This window comes from Fusarium flagelliforme, assembly GCF_020744385.1.
Source record: "Fusarium flagelliforme strain FIESC 12 MPI-CAGE-AA-0113 chromosome Unknown B0J16scaffold_3, whole genome shotgun sequence".
NCBI lineage: Eukaryota > Fungi > Ascomycota > Sordariomycetes > Hypocreales > Nectriaceae > Fusarium > Fusarium flagelliforme.
The window spans coordinates 2,068,931-2,081,416 of NW_025763505.1; the positions used below are offsets into that span (position 1 = coordinate 2,068,931).

The following is a 12,486-nucleotide window of genomic DNA, read 5'->3' on the forward strand; positions in this document are numbered from 1 at the left end:
ACAGTGACGCTTTCTTGGAAGGAAGGACATACTCATTACAATAAGAGGACATATGGAGAATGCGTCATTCATACTGCAAATATTCTGATTTATATCAATCAGTGCACTGAAAAACAAGTAGAGCTTTCATACGGGTGGGTATGTTATGCTTGAATAAATGTAGATGACTTTATCGTTAAGTGAAAATCATATTAATAAACTAACTTGGATATCTTAGACAATTATTTGAGCTTGGAAAAATTAGAAGTCATTCTTTAAAGAGACCAAGACTGCGCCCCTTTGAATGCTTTGACAGAATCCTCTTCGTGATAGTTCTGCGTTTCACAATATTTTCCCAGACTGTAATGGAACATCCCCATCTCTCTCATCTTACACTAATAAACTTGGCATCGAGTCAGATTCTGATAACAAACTGTTCGAGCGGGTATCTTCTATTCGTGTTTCTTGGTGTGTTTGCTCGGAAGGTACGCGACCATAGCCTTACTAGCTCCCTCCATGCAGTACTGTACGACCTCGACTTTCCTATCAGGAGGTGCCAGCTTAGCAATCTGTCGAATATCGCTCGTCCTTGGCAGGAAAAGGGCATGGTCCAGTCTATTATAAGCATTATGCAGATCGTCCAGATTGTAGGGCTGCATGTTGTACAGGTTGAACACCTCGTCGGTACGGTATCCGGGACCTCCCCAGGGCGGACTGGCAAATAATACTGTTTCGTCAAGATTGACTCTCAGGTCTGGGTGTAGCTCTTCTGGACGGTTGATCAATTTGTCGAGATACTCGAAGCTATCCCCAAGAATCCACGTGATTAGACCAGGCTCAACGCCATATACTTTGGAGTTGTTTTGAGCACAGGCGAGTGTAGAAGGGTCGCGCTCGATAGAGATAACGCGACTCCAGCGTTCGGAGAGGGCGAATGCGATGGAGTTGCCGCCTGCGCCGCCGAAGACATCGATGAGAATGTGCTTCTTCTCATCAGTACCATACATGTCGTTGGCAACTTGGCTAGAAGAAGATTAGTTCAGCAACGAATGTTTGGATATGAGGACTCACTTTGCGACTGGCTCAGGCGTTACACCGAACCAGGCATCGTCTGTCATGTAGACTCCATAATCGTAGAGTGAAAAGATGGAATATCGTTGCGCAAAATACCTGAATATGTTAGACACCCGTTCTACTCTCTCATAATGGATTTTCACTCACTTTTGAATATCCCACGGCACCTCATGCTTTCCTTGGTAGTGATGGCACTCATCGGTGAGAGGCAGCTCTTCAGTAGGCTTCATCGCGTACTCAGAGTTGTCCAGCGACATTTCTGCTGTGGATATACCTATAGTTTCACCTTTGAAATGAGATGAAAGTCAGACTCATATTAGATAAAACCCATTTTCTGAAAAAGTTGTTTTGTCGCGAATAAGGTCCAAGATAAACTTAACGTTGAATTTGAGCGCGAGGCTGTCCGTTTAGCTCCCCACAGTGTGCCCCACCTCTGGATTACAGGGCTTGGCAAGCTGCAAGGCTACCAGTGATACCTGAGCAATGGTGACAGCTTGCTCAATGGCCCGCCCTTGAGCTTCCATTCCCATCTTACCAAGATCCAACAACCCCGACCTTTTTCCCTTGTAAAATCCCAATTTTTCTCTAGATAGACTGTCACCTACACCGGACAGCCATGTTCAATGCGCTAAACCGCTTCATCTCGCGCTTGGACGGTGACGTTCAACAGCAGCGACAACAAGAGAAGGGCTCCTTCGGCTTCCAGGTCTTGCGCAACACTAACTTGGATTTGGCCATCGAGCCCTGGTTTGACTTCATTGTTGGCATTAATGGAAGACCTATTGTACGAGCTTTCTATCAAGAGAGCCTCAAACATCTTTATTTCTAACCACTGTCATAGGAGGACCCTGAACCTGCACTCTTCAGTCAGGAAGTGAGGAACTGCGCGGGCAGCACAGTTACCCTGGGATTATGGAACGCAAAGGTAAATTATCAACTTATCTTGTAACCGAAGGTATATCGCTGACAATTTCCAGGGCCAAAGAACTAGGGAGATACACGCTCCTGTTGCGCCAGACACTGCATCCCTCGGCCTCTCTCTGCAATACGCCCCCCTCGCTCTCGCCGCAAACATCTGGCACGTTCTGGATGTCCCTGCCAACTCCCCCGCCGACGTCGCCGGTCTGCTGCCGTACAGCGACTACATTCTTGGCAGCCCTGAAGGTGCGCTCTATGGAGAAGGTGGTTTGGGCGAGCTTGTCGAGGACTTTATCGGACGGCCAATGCGCATCTGGGTCTACAACAACGAATACAACGTCACCAGAGAAGTCACAATACAGCCCAGCCGGGACTGGGGTGGTCAGGGCGCATTGGGTTGTGTTCTTGGATACGGCGCTCTTCACAGGATACCTCCCCCCCTTAGCGAGCCCGTTGATGCTCCTGGCGAGACCATGTTCGACGGAGCCCCCAACGAAAAGAGCGAGGATGTATTTGTACCCGCTGCTGCAGGCTCGGAGCCTCCACCTCCTCCCACAGGAGATTTCTTAGTGCCTGCACAGATGATAGGCAATGCTCCTGCGAGCGCCCCGCCAAGAGGAGGAGGGAAGAAGAAAGAGCGTCATGGTCACAGCCCCAACCCATTGATGGATGATTATTTCAAGGAAGAGGAAGAGAAAAGCCGGGCTGTGGACAATGCGCCGTCAGCTAGAAACTCACCAGCACCCCCTCCGCCAAAAGGAGGCCCTCCTAGGGATTCACCCAAGCCGGAGGCTCAAGCCAGTAGTGATGAAGCACAATGAGCATATGGCAAAATAGCACGTATAAATGATTCCCCCTTTTTTATGATTGTTCTGTTCTATTACTCGGTCCATCCGTAAACTTTTGAAAGAATTTTGTGAAAGGTCATTTCCATCACGCACTAACTATCAAGAGGCCCCCCTGAGGTGCATGCATGCCTTTCCGAACAACACTCTAGTTGATAAAGTTGACAACGAAGAAATGCACGACCAAGCTGACAGCGACGTATTCGGCGAACGACCTGTCTTGATGTTAGTTGTCAGATCCTCATTGCCACTGAAGGGAAACAAACCTCTCGGGCGAGATGTCCACACAATCGGAACCGACCGCTTCGTTCGTTTGGAGTCGCAGACCAACTGGAAATACATTAATACCTGTAATCTTGAGCCATTCGCTTTCGCAATTTACCTGTCAAGACGAACTGTGCCACCGTCGCACTGAAACCTGATAGGAAGGCATTGAACGGCTGTAAGAATATCAGTGTCGGTGAACTTGCACATGAGGTCTTTGGTACGTACAAAGGTGCCAGTGATGGCACAGTTGAAGAACTGGATGGCACCAATGATGACGAGGTAAACCAGGAACATATCAACCAGCTTGATACGTTGGGGGGTTTCCTTGACGTAGTGGTTCCAGACAGTTTGCGGAACCTGATCCCATTGTACATGGGCTCTGGCATCATTCTTCTTGGGAACAACAGGCTTAGTCTGCTCGGCTACAAGAGGGATGGGTGCAGTAGTGCTGGTGCTGGCCTGAGAGGTGGCAGCAGTCGCGGCGGTGGTGTCGCGAGCGTTCTTCTTTGCTGCCATGATTGTTGATTTTGAGTGCTTCCGATTCGTGGATTGCTATCGCTGGTATGGATAAGTTTGTCGATATCGCGGGTGTTGAATGATGCTTGATTCGTGATGTTCGTGTTGGTGGTTTTGGTTCGTTTAATGGGCAGCACGGGAGAGCTCTCTGGACACGAAAGCTCCAAAGTGTAGAGACACGTGATTGGTCAACCGAAAGCTTGAATCCTGGGGCAAGATCCACTCTTGACCTTTAGCTGAGAAGGTACGTACCGTCTCATATGTCGTCAACCTATGGCCGAGAGCTCCGCAGCTTCAACAATAAAAGGCCAAAGTTACTACATCATCAAAGTTTCAGGGCGATTGAGTACCTAAACAAACTTACAGTCAAGAAACGATCTATCAAAATGGTAAGTAGCGGGCTTATCGTAGCTGCTCACAAATCAATTGCTGATTTATGGTCAAAGGCACCTATCACCACTTATCATGACCTCGAGCTTCCTGCCTATATTATGGGCGCTGTGGTAGCGGGCGGAGGCATCATGGGATACGCCAAGTCGGGCTCTATTCCTTCCATTGTAGCTGGCTGCACTGTGGGACTCTTGTGTAAGTAAAGGATCTGCCGCCTTCGTTGTTTTGGTATTAACGTTCGTTTCTTCAAAGATGCCCTGGGTGGTTACCGTATTCAGAATGAGGAGCCATATGGAGTTGAGCTCGGCTTGCTTGCCTCGATCATTCTTGGAGGTTCAGCCTTCCCTCGAGCTCTTCGCCTGAGGAAGCCAGTCCCCATTCTCCTCAGCGTTATCTCAGCGTTTGGCCTCTATACCTTTGGCACTGCTTTTCAAAGAAAAGTTTAAGATGATTGGAAGAGGATGGAATATGGGTGAGATTAGGACATAGGGTGTTTCTGCAATCTGTGACTAGGTGTCGATAATTATACAGCCAATAGCACGAGGGCATGCTTTATATAATGTGTCTTGCACGAATCTACGTCAAAGAAGAGCGAAAGCCCTGGAAGTATTCAGACAAATTGTATGTGTGTGGAATATGCTTTCCTTTTTACTTGTGTATCTTGAGTTCTCAATTACAACTGTATCTAAATGTCATCGTATATGAGACCGACCACTTCCGAAAGGGGCACATCTCGGAGAAAGTCAACACTGTCACATATCAACTAACTAAACTGTATACCTAGTTTTAAGGAGTCCGCTAGAAACCTTCAATTACGTGAGTGTTCTATGGATAGTTTTCCAGACTTTTTAGGGAAGGACGTAAAGCAAGCCAGATGTTTCTAGAAGGAAAGAAGCAAGTGATATTTTTGATGTATTTTCAGTTGACCTTTCGATCAGATCAAGCAAACATCTTTGAACAGATACCTGAACCGCTTCACGCCTGAATGTGTAGATTTGAGTGTATAAGTTTTACCTCAGAAGCGTAAAGTAAATGTATGCCATCATGGCATTGTCGTCGTCGGTAATGATGCGACAATGGATGCTGATGTATACTGTATCATTGAGCATACAGACGAAATCGACTTGGTATATGGCAGCCAGTAACATAACCAGCTTGCAGGAAACCCTTCTCATGTCCTACAATCCTTGGCCATCCATTTTCAAGACCCGATGTCCAAGGTGATTCGGAATTGTCACCTTCAGCAGCAATTCGACTGATTTTCACAAGGAGTCCCAAAAGCAATGGCGTTAGGCCGTATGACGGTCGGACGGATCGCATCGTGATTATACTTGTACATTGTCGAGTATAGGTACAGTTCGATTCCATGTATTCCATACGCCTGCCTTATGAATCAATAGTCCAAAACGCCATCCCAGGTGTTTCTATAGTACATGTCGGGGAAACTCAATCGCTGATCGAATTACATCGAGTTCGGAGTCGTCGGCATTGTGTCGTGAGGTTCGTGATATCTCCCATTTACAATCCCAGCTCGCGCTGCTGCTCCTTGATCTTGTCACGCTTTGCACGTGCGGCATTGCGGTTTTCGGCCTGCATCTTGGATCGCTCGAGCTTCAAGCATTCGTTGACCTTTTCCTTGGCAGTGTTGCAGCTTCCGACGGCCTTGTGCATGAAGCCCTGGGCGTGACATTCTTCGAGGGCGGCGATGACCTCTTCGCACGCTACAATTGACAGTCAGCAAACAATAGAAGGTTATCTAGACCCACTGAGCCCTGACGTACCCAAAGCGTTCTTTGTATGAAGATGGGGATGCATTTTAGATTTCGAAGGTTAAATTGTTGTCTGAGTAAAATGAAAGGACCCTGCAAGAAATCCGAGGATCGCCACAGGCTGATGGGAAGATTGAAGATTGGGGCAGTGCACGGACCAGGTGGGAGGCTTCAGCGTTGGACTTTGGAGGGGCAGTCACTCACTTCATGCGATCCATAGTAGTGGACAACTTTTTGATATCTTCCTCCTGAACAAAAAGAAGCAACAATAGAGCCGAAGCTCACAATTTTCTCAATATGTCTTCAGCAGCTCAGCCCCAAGTGCCTGCTAAGAAGCAGCAAGGTTGGTCTTTGCCCCGCATCCTCGCAATCTCTCAGTAACTTGTCACTCACTCACTGACTTCAAACTCTCAGATCTTCAAGTCACCTACTCCAACTACAAGAACACTCTTCAGCAAATAGCCCAGAGAATTGGTGATATTGAGCAAGAAGCCGAGGAGCACAAGTAGGCGCCCCGGTTGCAACCATACTGTCGATGTTGTCTGTCGGTCAGGAGAAAGCATGACGTCGGTGTGCTATCCTGTCTTGTCATGTCACTTCAAAATATCACCGTATTTTAAGAACTCCTTGCTGACTCTGTTCTGAACAGACTTGTCTTGGAGACCCTAGAGCCCCTTTCTGAGGACAGAAAGTGCTTCCGCCTTATCAATGGAGTACTTGTCGAGAGGACCGTCAAGGATGTAGTCCCAGCCCTCAAGACTAACCAAGAAGGACTTCGAAAGGTGTTGGAAGATTTGGTGAAGCAGTACAAGACGAAGCAGGACGATCTTGAGAAATGGAAGGTGAGTCGGCTCATTCGAGAGATGGCCTTGTGCTGTTAAGGAAGCATATGCTAACTCATACCGTACAGAAAAAGCACAATGTGCAGGTTGTTCAGCAATAATGAGATTACGAGGTCAAAATCAAAATCAAAACAAAAGATTTGCGTTACACGAGAGCATTCTGGTCGTGGTGAATTGCTGAAGACTATATCCTCCGCGATATGAATATGGATGTTGAGATCGCTGAATACATTCACTTTGCCGCAGCTTTCATAAGCAGGTTAATAACCACCTCATTCTGCAGTTTGTTCGAACCCCTTGATGCATTATCCTGTCTTGGTATCAACGGATAAGACGTACTTTTACCATCCTGACCTACTACCAAACTTTTACCTGCAAATTCAGGCTGAAAAGGCAACACGAGAGTGAAAAAGATGGTGTAGATGCGTTGTACATTTTGCTGCGCGCAGTGGGGCTTTTGGCGTCAAGGGCGTCTCGACACCCAACCGCATTGAGGCCTCAGGAACCTCAAACATGTTGACGTGCAGAACACAAGCGACACAATGTAGTGCAGCGCAGCGCAGCGCAGCGCAATGCAATGCGAGACCAGAAGGATGGACGTGTGTTTGTCTGGACAGAAACCTTCCGATTGACAAGGCTTGCCCACCGGTTGCATCAACGATCAACGGTGCATATATATTCTTGATGAAGAGATTACAAGGTGCATACTGGCATACTGAGACATAGAAGTTGTCCAAAGGTCATCGCGCATCACGTGTTTCATAACATTCAATGCGGTGGGATCAGGATATCTATCCAGACAAACTGCCTATAGAGCAGAAACGTAAGACGTACAACTGGCGTCTTTCTATATGCATGTAACGCTAGCTGCCTACAGTTACCTATAAAGTCCAAGTGAACTTCACCGAGATCTGAAAGAGTCTGATCGATATGGGGCAGCTGCAAGTCATCATCAGTTACATACAACCTTTGTTCCCACGTCTCCTCGTCATGATCATGGCCCTCGCCAAGGGCGATATCATCTTGTGGGGACTAGGGGCACTTAACTCAGGCAGCAGGTCGGCTGTTTACATGCAAAAGCACCACGACTGCACCTGACTGGCTGCTTCTACGTCCACGTCCCCTCTTCACATGTAGGCCTTGCGGCACAGTGATCGGTTAATACTCTATAATATGCAGCTTGCCTTCCCAATGATAGGCCTTGCAGTCATAGCTTCTGATGCTGAAGTGTTGAAGCCCAATGAATCTTGAGGCTCGGAACAGTCGAGCATGGCAGCATACACACTCTTTTGGTTCATCACAAGTTGATATTTAACAACTCTCCTCGACAAATCAGGACAGACGTGGTATGTGATCGTCAGGGACGGCCTTTAAGTTGCACCAAGATGCCCTATCGCTTCTGCATAAATGGTACGAATGGCTGCTGACGTACATACCAAGTTTTGTGTTGATTCGAGCGCCAAAGGAGAGGCCAGCCTCAATGACTCTATCCGGCTTCATCGGCGATTCCTCATCATAAGGATTCGTATCGTATCAGAAAGAAGTTCTGATCTCGAAATTTCGTTTGTGGCGTAACTGAGGCGATAAGTGTCCCTTCTCGAGGTTGGGTGGATGTGTTGGGTTCCAATCATGAGAGCGCCTCAAAGCCAGCAGGGACATCATATGGTCAACACCTAACACTGATCCATGATAGGGGGGAATTCCAGTACGCCTTGGCTGAAAAGACTTGCTCGAAGTTATTCACGGACAAAGCGCCCCGTAGGATAAGGTTCTTCATTGGTAAGATGTAGCTGTAACTTAGGTGATACTGGCCCAGCCCAGCTTGTCGGGTCCTTGCAGACATTGGTTGGAAATCGATAATGTTAATAGAGCGGCCAGACTATTGATTGGATTACACTAGTCGAGTTCAAGGATCAAGAGCTGGCTGGCGTTTGAGGCATACTCCGCAGGAGCTTACAGGCTGCAAAGTCTGAATGAGGCCCAGAATAGTACATGGAGTAGGCTACTGTAAGAACCCCAACGGGCTTATTTTGATAGGAGCATGGGATGGTGGCTTGGTGAACAACTTGAGCCATTGTCAAATAAGGAACTAGAGTCGCCCACCATTCCGTTACCGCCCAGATGGAATTGATCGTGACCGGTCAAGTGCCTGGATCTGGACGTCATTTTGAGGAGGCACTGGAGATGGGGTCATATTTGCAGAATTACTTAACTGTTGCTTGTCCTGACATCCTGATCAAAAACAGCACAGTAGAAGGCCTCGTTATAGAGCCTCACCTCTATACAAGGTGTGATATTGGGTGTAATACCTGATACACGTTTTCTCGGCCAGTACAGGACAGCCCGTACAGTGCAGTGCAGTGCAGTGGTACAGTATCACTGGAAACACGGGTTTCTTTTCGTACGATTGTCCTCCCCCGGACGGGTTGCAAATGCAAGGTAAAAAGAGTTTGCGACACACCGCCTGGGCCTGGGGCCATGTTCGTGTGTAATGTATATGTACAGTACCCTTGAGTTGGGGAGTGTTTGCAGCAAAAGCCCAGGGCTTCAGGGCTTTAGCGGCTGAAGGAATCAAGGAAACGAGTAGTTTGATGGTCCATCGTGTGAATATTCCTTGCTCGGATCCAACGGGATGAATCTGGCGGTGTCGGCTCTGGTGGGGGTTATCAGTAACTGCAAAGAACAATCGTCAAGTTATCCGTAGTGTTTTGAATGTCGAATGTTATCAGATTAATGTAGGCAATTAAGTTCTGTTGTCTTGGTTGGTGGCTATGACATTATCTGTACCTAGTCCTGAGCTCAATGAGGTTAGCTGGAAGCGGCCCGTGTGTTATCGATAACAAAACAGAAACAGAACAGAGCTTCCAGGCTCTTACTCCACCGGGAAGCCACTGAAAGCCCAGTACTTTAGGTACCTGCCTACTGTAGCAACCAGTGGAGGCTCAGCCTTCCTTTCCTGCCTTCCACCTTTGGCGTGTTTTTGTTCCCAACCTCACTTCCATGGCTTGCGTCTTACTTTTAACATTCCCAATATCGGACTCACAGTGAATCGCGTCTTATCTTGACCGCACTTTTAGCATTCGGTATATCTCTTACTATATTGCGCCCGCTTACAGTCAAATCATTCATTGTAAGTAGCATTTTGGCTTTCTAGGTAGTTACCAGAACCCCACGCCTGTTTCTGCACTCCACATATGCACCTCAACTGCGACCACAAGCGAACAGCTCAGACACCCTTTCGTTATTCCTCACTCACACTCTCACTCACCCATTCGATCATTTGCAACTGAGTTCATCTCAACTCACACCTCCCTCTAGCCTCGCTCCATCCATCCATCCATCGCCTTGTCAGTGCAATACTGTAGGTACAGTTAGCTTTCTATTTCCCCTGTCTTTGAACGAACCCCATTCATTGATCGCGCTCCATCAACTGTCAATCAGTCAGTCAGTCATCCACCTGTTGAATCTAGCATACGCACGCCCCTGCCCTTATCCCTCTTCCTCTGCTCTGTTCCTGACGCGATTTGGTAAATGGAGACCCTGCGGCTCATGGAGATTCACTGGAGCTACGGATACAACTACCCAGAATTGGAATTGGCGAACGAGACGCTTGCCATTGAGCTTTTCGTGTAACCCAGCCCAGTCTTTCAAGCTCCGTACCCGGTAAATCTTTCACACTCCCTCCGTCAATGACAATCGCGACCCGAATCTGCGCCGCTCCGTCTCCGTTGATTCGATTCCGAGACGCCTTAGCCTAGCGGCAACTCGACGTTCTGCCCAGAGGTCCTACCCATTGCTTTACGTCAAGTTCTGCGCGTAATTCTCCTTCCTGCGCGTATCCTTTGACTTCGCAACGCGTGTTACAGCCTTCATTGCACTCGCATCTGCTTTTGCTCTTGCTTTTGCGCGTATCGGCCTTTGCCCTTGATTTGTATCTATCAGCCGTCGTTTGTTACAGACAGTTCTGTTCCAAGCTTTCACCGCACAACCAAACTCTGCGCGACTTGTCTACATACACACATACATACATTCACTTGACCATCTTTATTGGATACACACGCTTTCGTACGTATCAAACAATCACTGCCTTCACTGCCTGTCTGAACCCTTTCCCTGGATCTCCAAGTCCTGTCCCCGCCTTCATTCTGCTTGGCTCTACATCGAAAGGGTCCACCCCCTCCATCCATCGTTGTCTTTCACCTCATCTCACCTTACCTTACCCTCATAGTCCACATTAACCAGGCCTTGTCTCTCACGCACACGCCCCCATTATTCTCCATGTGAACAGCGTCATAGCCCGAGATCCCGGGCCAGGGACCACCTGCATGAGCTACCAAGAATCTTACCGGTACTCTGATCGGGACTCTTTGACTGACTTTTACGCAGTACTGCACTGCAGAGCAGAAACAAAGACCCCCTCTCCCTCTCTTGCACACCCTGACGCTTGCAAGCCTTACCATCTGCGACGTGGCCAGGGACACATCATCGCAAGGCCCAGCTGTGCGAGCCCGAAATCCCCTTTGACAAAGGACGCTAGCAGCCGCTGCAGGTAGCCAAATATGTCGGATTCCCCCCAATCCCCTCACAAGGAGGTTGACCAAGGTGCACCGTCACCCGACGACGAAGCACAAATGAACGAGCAACAAGACCCACAATCCGCAAACGCCGCGGGATACGAGTTTGAAGGCGTGAAGGAACAAGATCGCTGGCTACCTATAGCCAATGGTAAGTCATCTATCTCTAGAGGCATCCCGATATGATTTGTTCGTTCCTTTTTGCGCGAGCTGTTTGCCGCCTCAGCCCGTTCAGCCGTGCATATCTGGACCCTTCTCATGTCTTGCAATTCGTCCTCAAAGTCCCCCAAAGCGCCTCGCGCCTCAAAGGCCGACAAAGCTGATGAGCTTGATGCTAATATTCGAAACTTTGCTCCAGTTGCACGCATCATGAAAAATGCGCTTCCGGACAATGCCAAGATAGCCAAAGAAGCCAAAGAGTGTATGCAGGAGTGTGTCAGCGAGTTCATCTCTTTCATTACCAGCGAAGGTAAATAACGGCCCCCTTTTTAGGCTACTGAGACTTGCAGCTACGACATATCCGAATCATGTCTCTCCTGTGCAGCATGCTAACTTGCACAGCGTCGGAGAAGTGCCAACAGGAAAAGCGCAAAACTGTCAATGGTGAAGACATCCTTTTTGCCATGACATCTCTTGGCTTCGAGAACTATGCCGAAGCACTCAAGGTTTATCTCAGCAAGTATCGCGAAGTATGTTAAAGACCCTGTGAACTTGCAACCGAGCGCTTGCTTACCAACATACGAAAACAGCAGCAGAACCAGTCCAACCGAGACAGGGTAATGGATAACGGACCTATGTACCCAGGCACCATGATGGGCGACACAAAGGCCGAGCCTGGCGCTGTGGGCGAGTTTGGACACGAAGGCAACAGCGTCGAGGGCGGTGCTGATCCCAACTACATGTACGGGTCCCAGCCCGGTCACAATGGCACTGCCGGCGAAGGTTACTAGGATAACCATGATCGTTCCTCTGGACCTTCGGGGTCTCGTCCTTGAGCCCATGTTTGTGCGGACATCTAAGCTGGATGCGAACCAAGGCCAATGTGCTCCAGACTTGAGAGTCTCGAAGCTTCGTCTACTACGTTATCCCCGTCAAACTCGACCGCCGACGGCTAGGAGGAAGTCGAGTACTATGCTTATAGTCACCTATGGGTCGCCCAAAATCAGACAATCGTACGTATCAAGACACAGCGGATGACATCGATATGTGCATAATTGGCAACACGAAACACAACAACGTGGGACGGCCAGGAGACAAAAATGAGAAATGAGAACGAATGTATAATTTACGCGCAGGGGATAGAACAGCGGAA

At 48.4% G+C, this 12,486-nt stretch overlaps 7 protein-coding genes across 7 annotated transcripts; 4 read left to right on the forward strand and 3 right to left on the reverse strand.

The window, feature by feature from the left end:
* Positions 1-167: 167 nt before the first annotated feature.
* On the reverse strand, positions 168-1,433 carry B0J16DRAFT_337719 (RNA cap guanine-N2 methyltransferase-domain-containing protein). The gene is made up of 3 exons (XM_046127380.1): positions 1,201-1,433; positions 1,051-1,149; positions 168-1,002 (listed from the first exon to the last, which is right to left on the reverse strand). Exons 1-3 carry the CDS (start codon positions 1,308-1,310, stop codon positions 432-434), a joined length of 780 nt encoding a protein of 259 aa, XP_045984570.1. The 5' UTR covers positions 1,311-1,433; the 3' UTR covers positions 168-431.
* A 134-nt stretch (positions 1,434-1,567) lies between these two features.
* Positions 1,568-2,825, forward strand: B0J16DRAFT_284502 (GRASP55/65 PDZ-like domain-containing protein). Its single transcript, XM_046124024.1, has 3 exons — positions 1,568-1,837; positions 1,895-1,978; positions 2,031-2,825. The coding sequence occupies exons 1-3, from the start codon at positions 1,670-1,672 to the stop codon at positions 2,790-2,792; spliced, it is 1,014 nt and encodes a 337-aa protein (XP_045984571.1). The 5' UTR covers positions 1,568-1,669; the 3' UTR covers positions 2,793-2,825.
* On the reverse strand, positions 2,826-3,716 carry B0J16DRAFT_337721 (DAD family-domain-containing protein). The gene is made up of 4 exons (XM_046127381.1): positions 3,309-3,716; positions 3,199-3,256; positions 3,083-3,146; positions 2,826-3,031 (listed from the first exon to the last, which is right to left on the reverse strand). The coding sequence occupies exons 1-4, from the start codon at positions 3,597-3,599 to the stop codon at positions 2,965-2,967; spliced, it is 480 nt and encodes a 159-aa protein (XP_045984572.1). The 5' UTR covers positions 3,600-3,716; the 3' UTR covers positions 2,826-2,964.
* Positions 3,717-3,985: 269 nt separating this feature from the next.
* B0J16DRAFT_318314 (transmembrane proteins 14C-domain-containing protein) lies at positions 3,986-4,435 on the forward strand (the record flags this gene model as incomplete). Its single annotated transcript, XM_046125438.1, has 3 exons — positions 3,986-3,988; positions 4,046-4,184; positions 4,242-4,435. 3 exons carry the CDS (start codon positions 3,986-3,988, stop codon positions 4,433-4,435), a joined length of 336 nt encoding a protein of 111 aa, XP_045984573.1.
* Positions 4,436-5,259: 824 nt separating this feature from the next.
* Positions 5,260-6,055, reverse strand: B0J16DRAFT_98788 (uncharacterized protein). Its single transcript, XM_046134800.1, has 2 exons — positions 5,771-6,055; positions 5,260-5,710 (listed from the first exon to the last, which is right to left on the reverse strand). Exons 1-2 carry the CDS (start codon positions 5,802-5,804, stop codon positions 5,508-5,510), a joined length of 237 nt encoding a protein of 78 aa, XP_045984574.1. The 5' UTR covers positions 5,805-6,055; the 3' UTR covers positions 5,260-5,507.
* On the forward strand, positions 5,867-6,907 carry B0J16DRAFT_98809 (Prefoldin beta-like protein). The gene is made up of 4 exons (XM_046134801.1): positions 5,867-6,101; positions 6,173-6,263; positions 6,408-6,600; positions 6,669-6,907. Exons 1-4 carry the CDS (start codon positions 6,056-6,058, stop codon positions 6,699-6,701), a joined length of 363 nt encoding a protein of 120 aa, XP_045984575.1. The 5' UTR covers positions 5,867-6,055; the 3' UTR covers positions 6,702-6,907.
* Positions 6,908-11,159: 4,252 nt separating this feature from the next.
* On the forward strand, positions 11,160-12,124 carry B0J16DRAFT_318316 (histone-fold-containing protein; the record flags this gene model as incomplete). The annotated part of the gene is made up of 4 exons (XM_046125439.1): positions 11,160-11,325; positions 11,401-11,643; positions 11,736-11,863; positions 11,924-12,124. The coding sequence occupies 4 exons, from the start codon at positions 11,160-11,162 to the stop codon at positions 12,122-12,124; spliced, it is 738 nt and encodes a 245-aa protein (XP_045984576.1).
* Between the last annotated feature and the right edge of the window lie 362 nt (positions 12,125-12,486).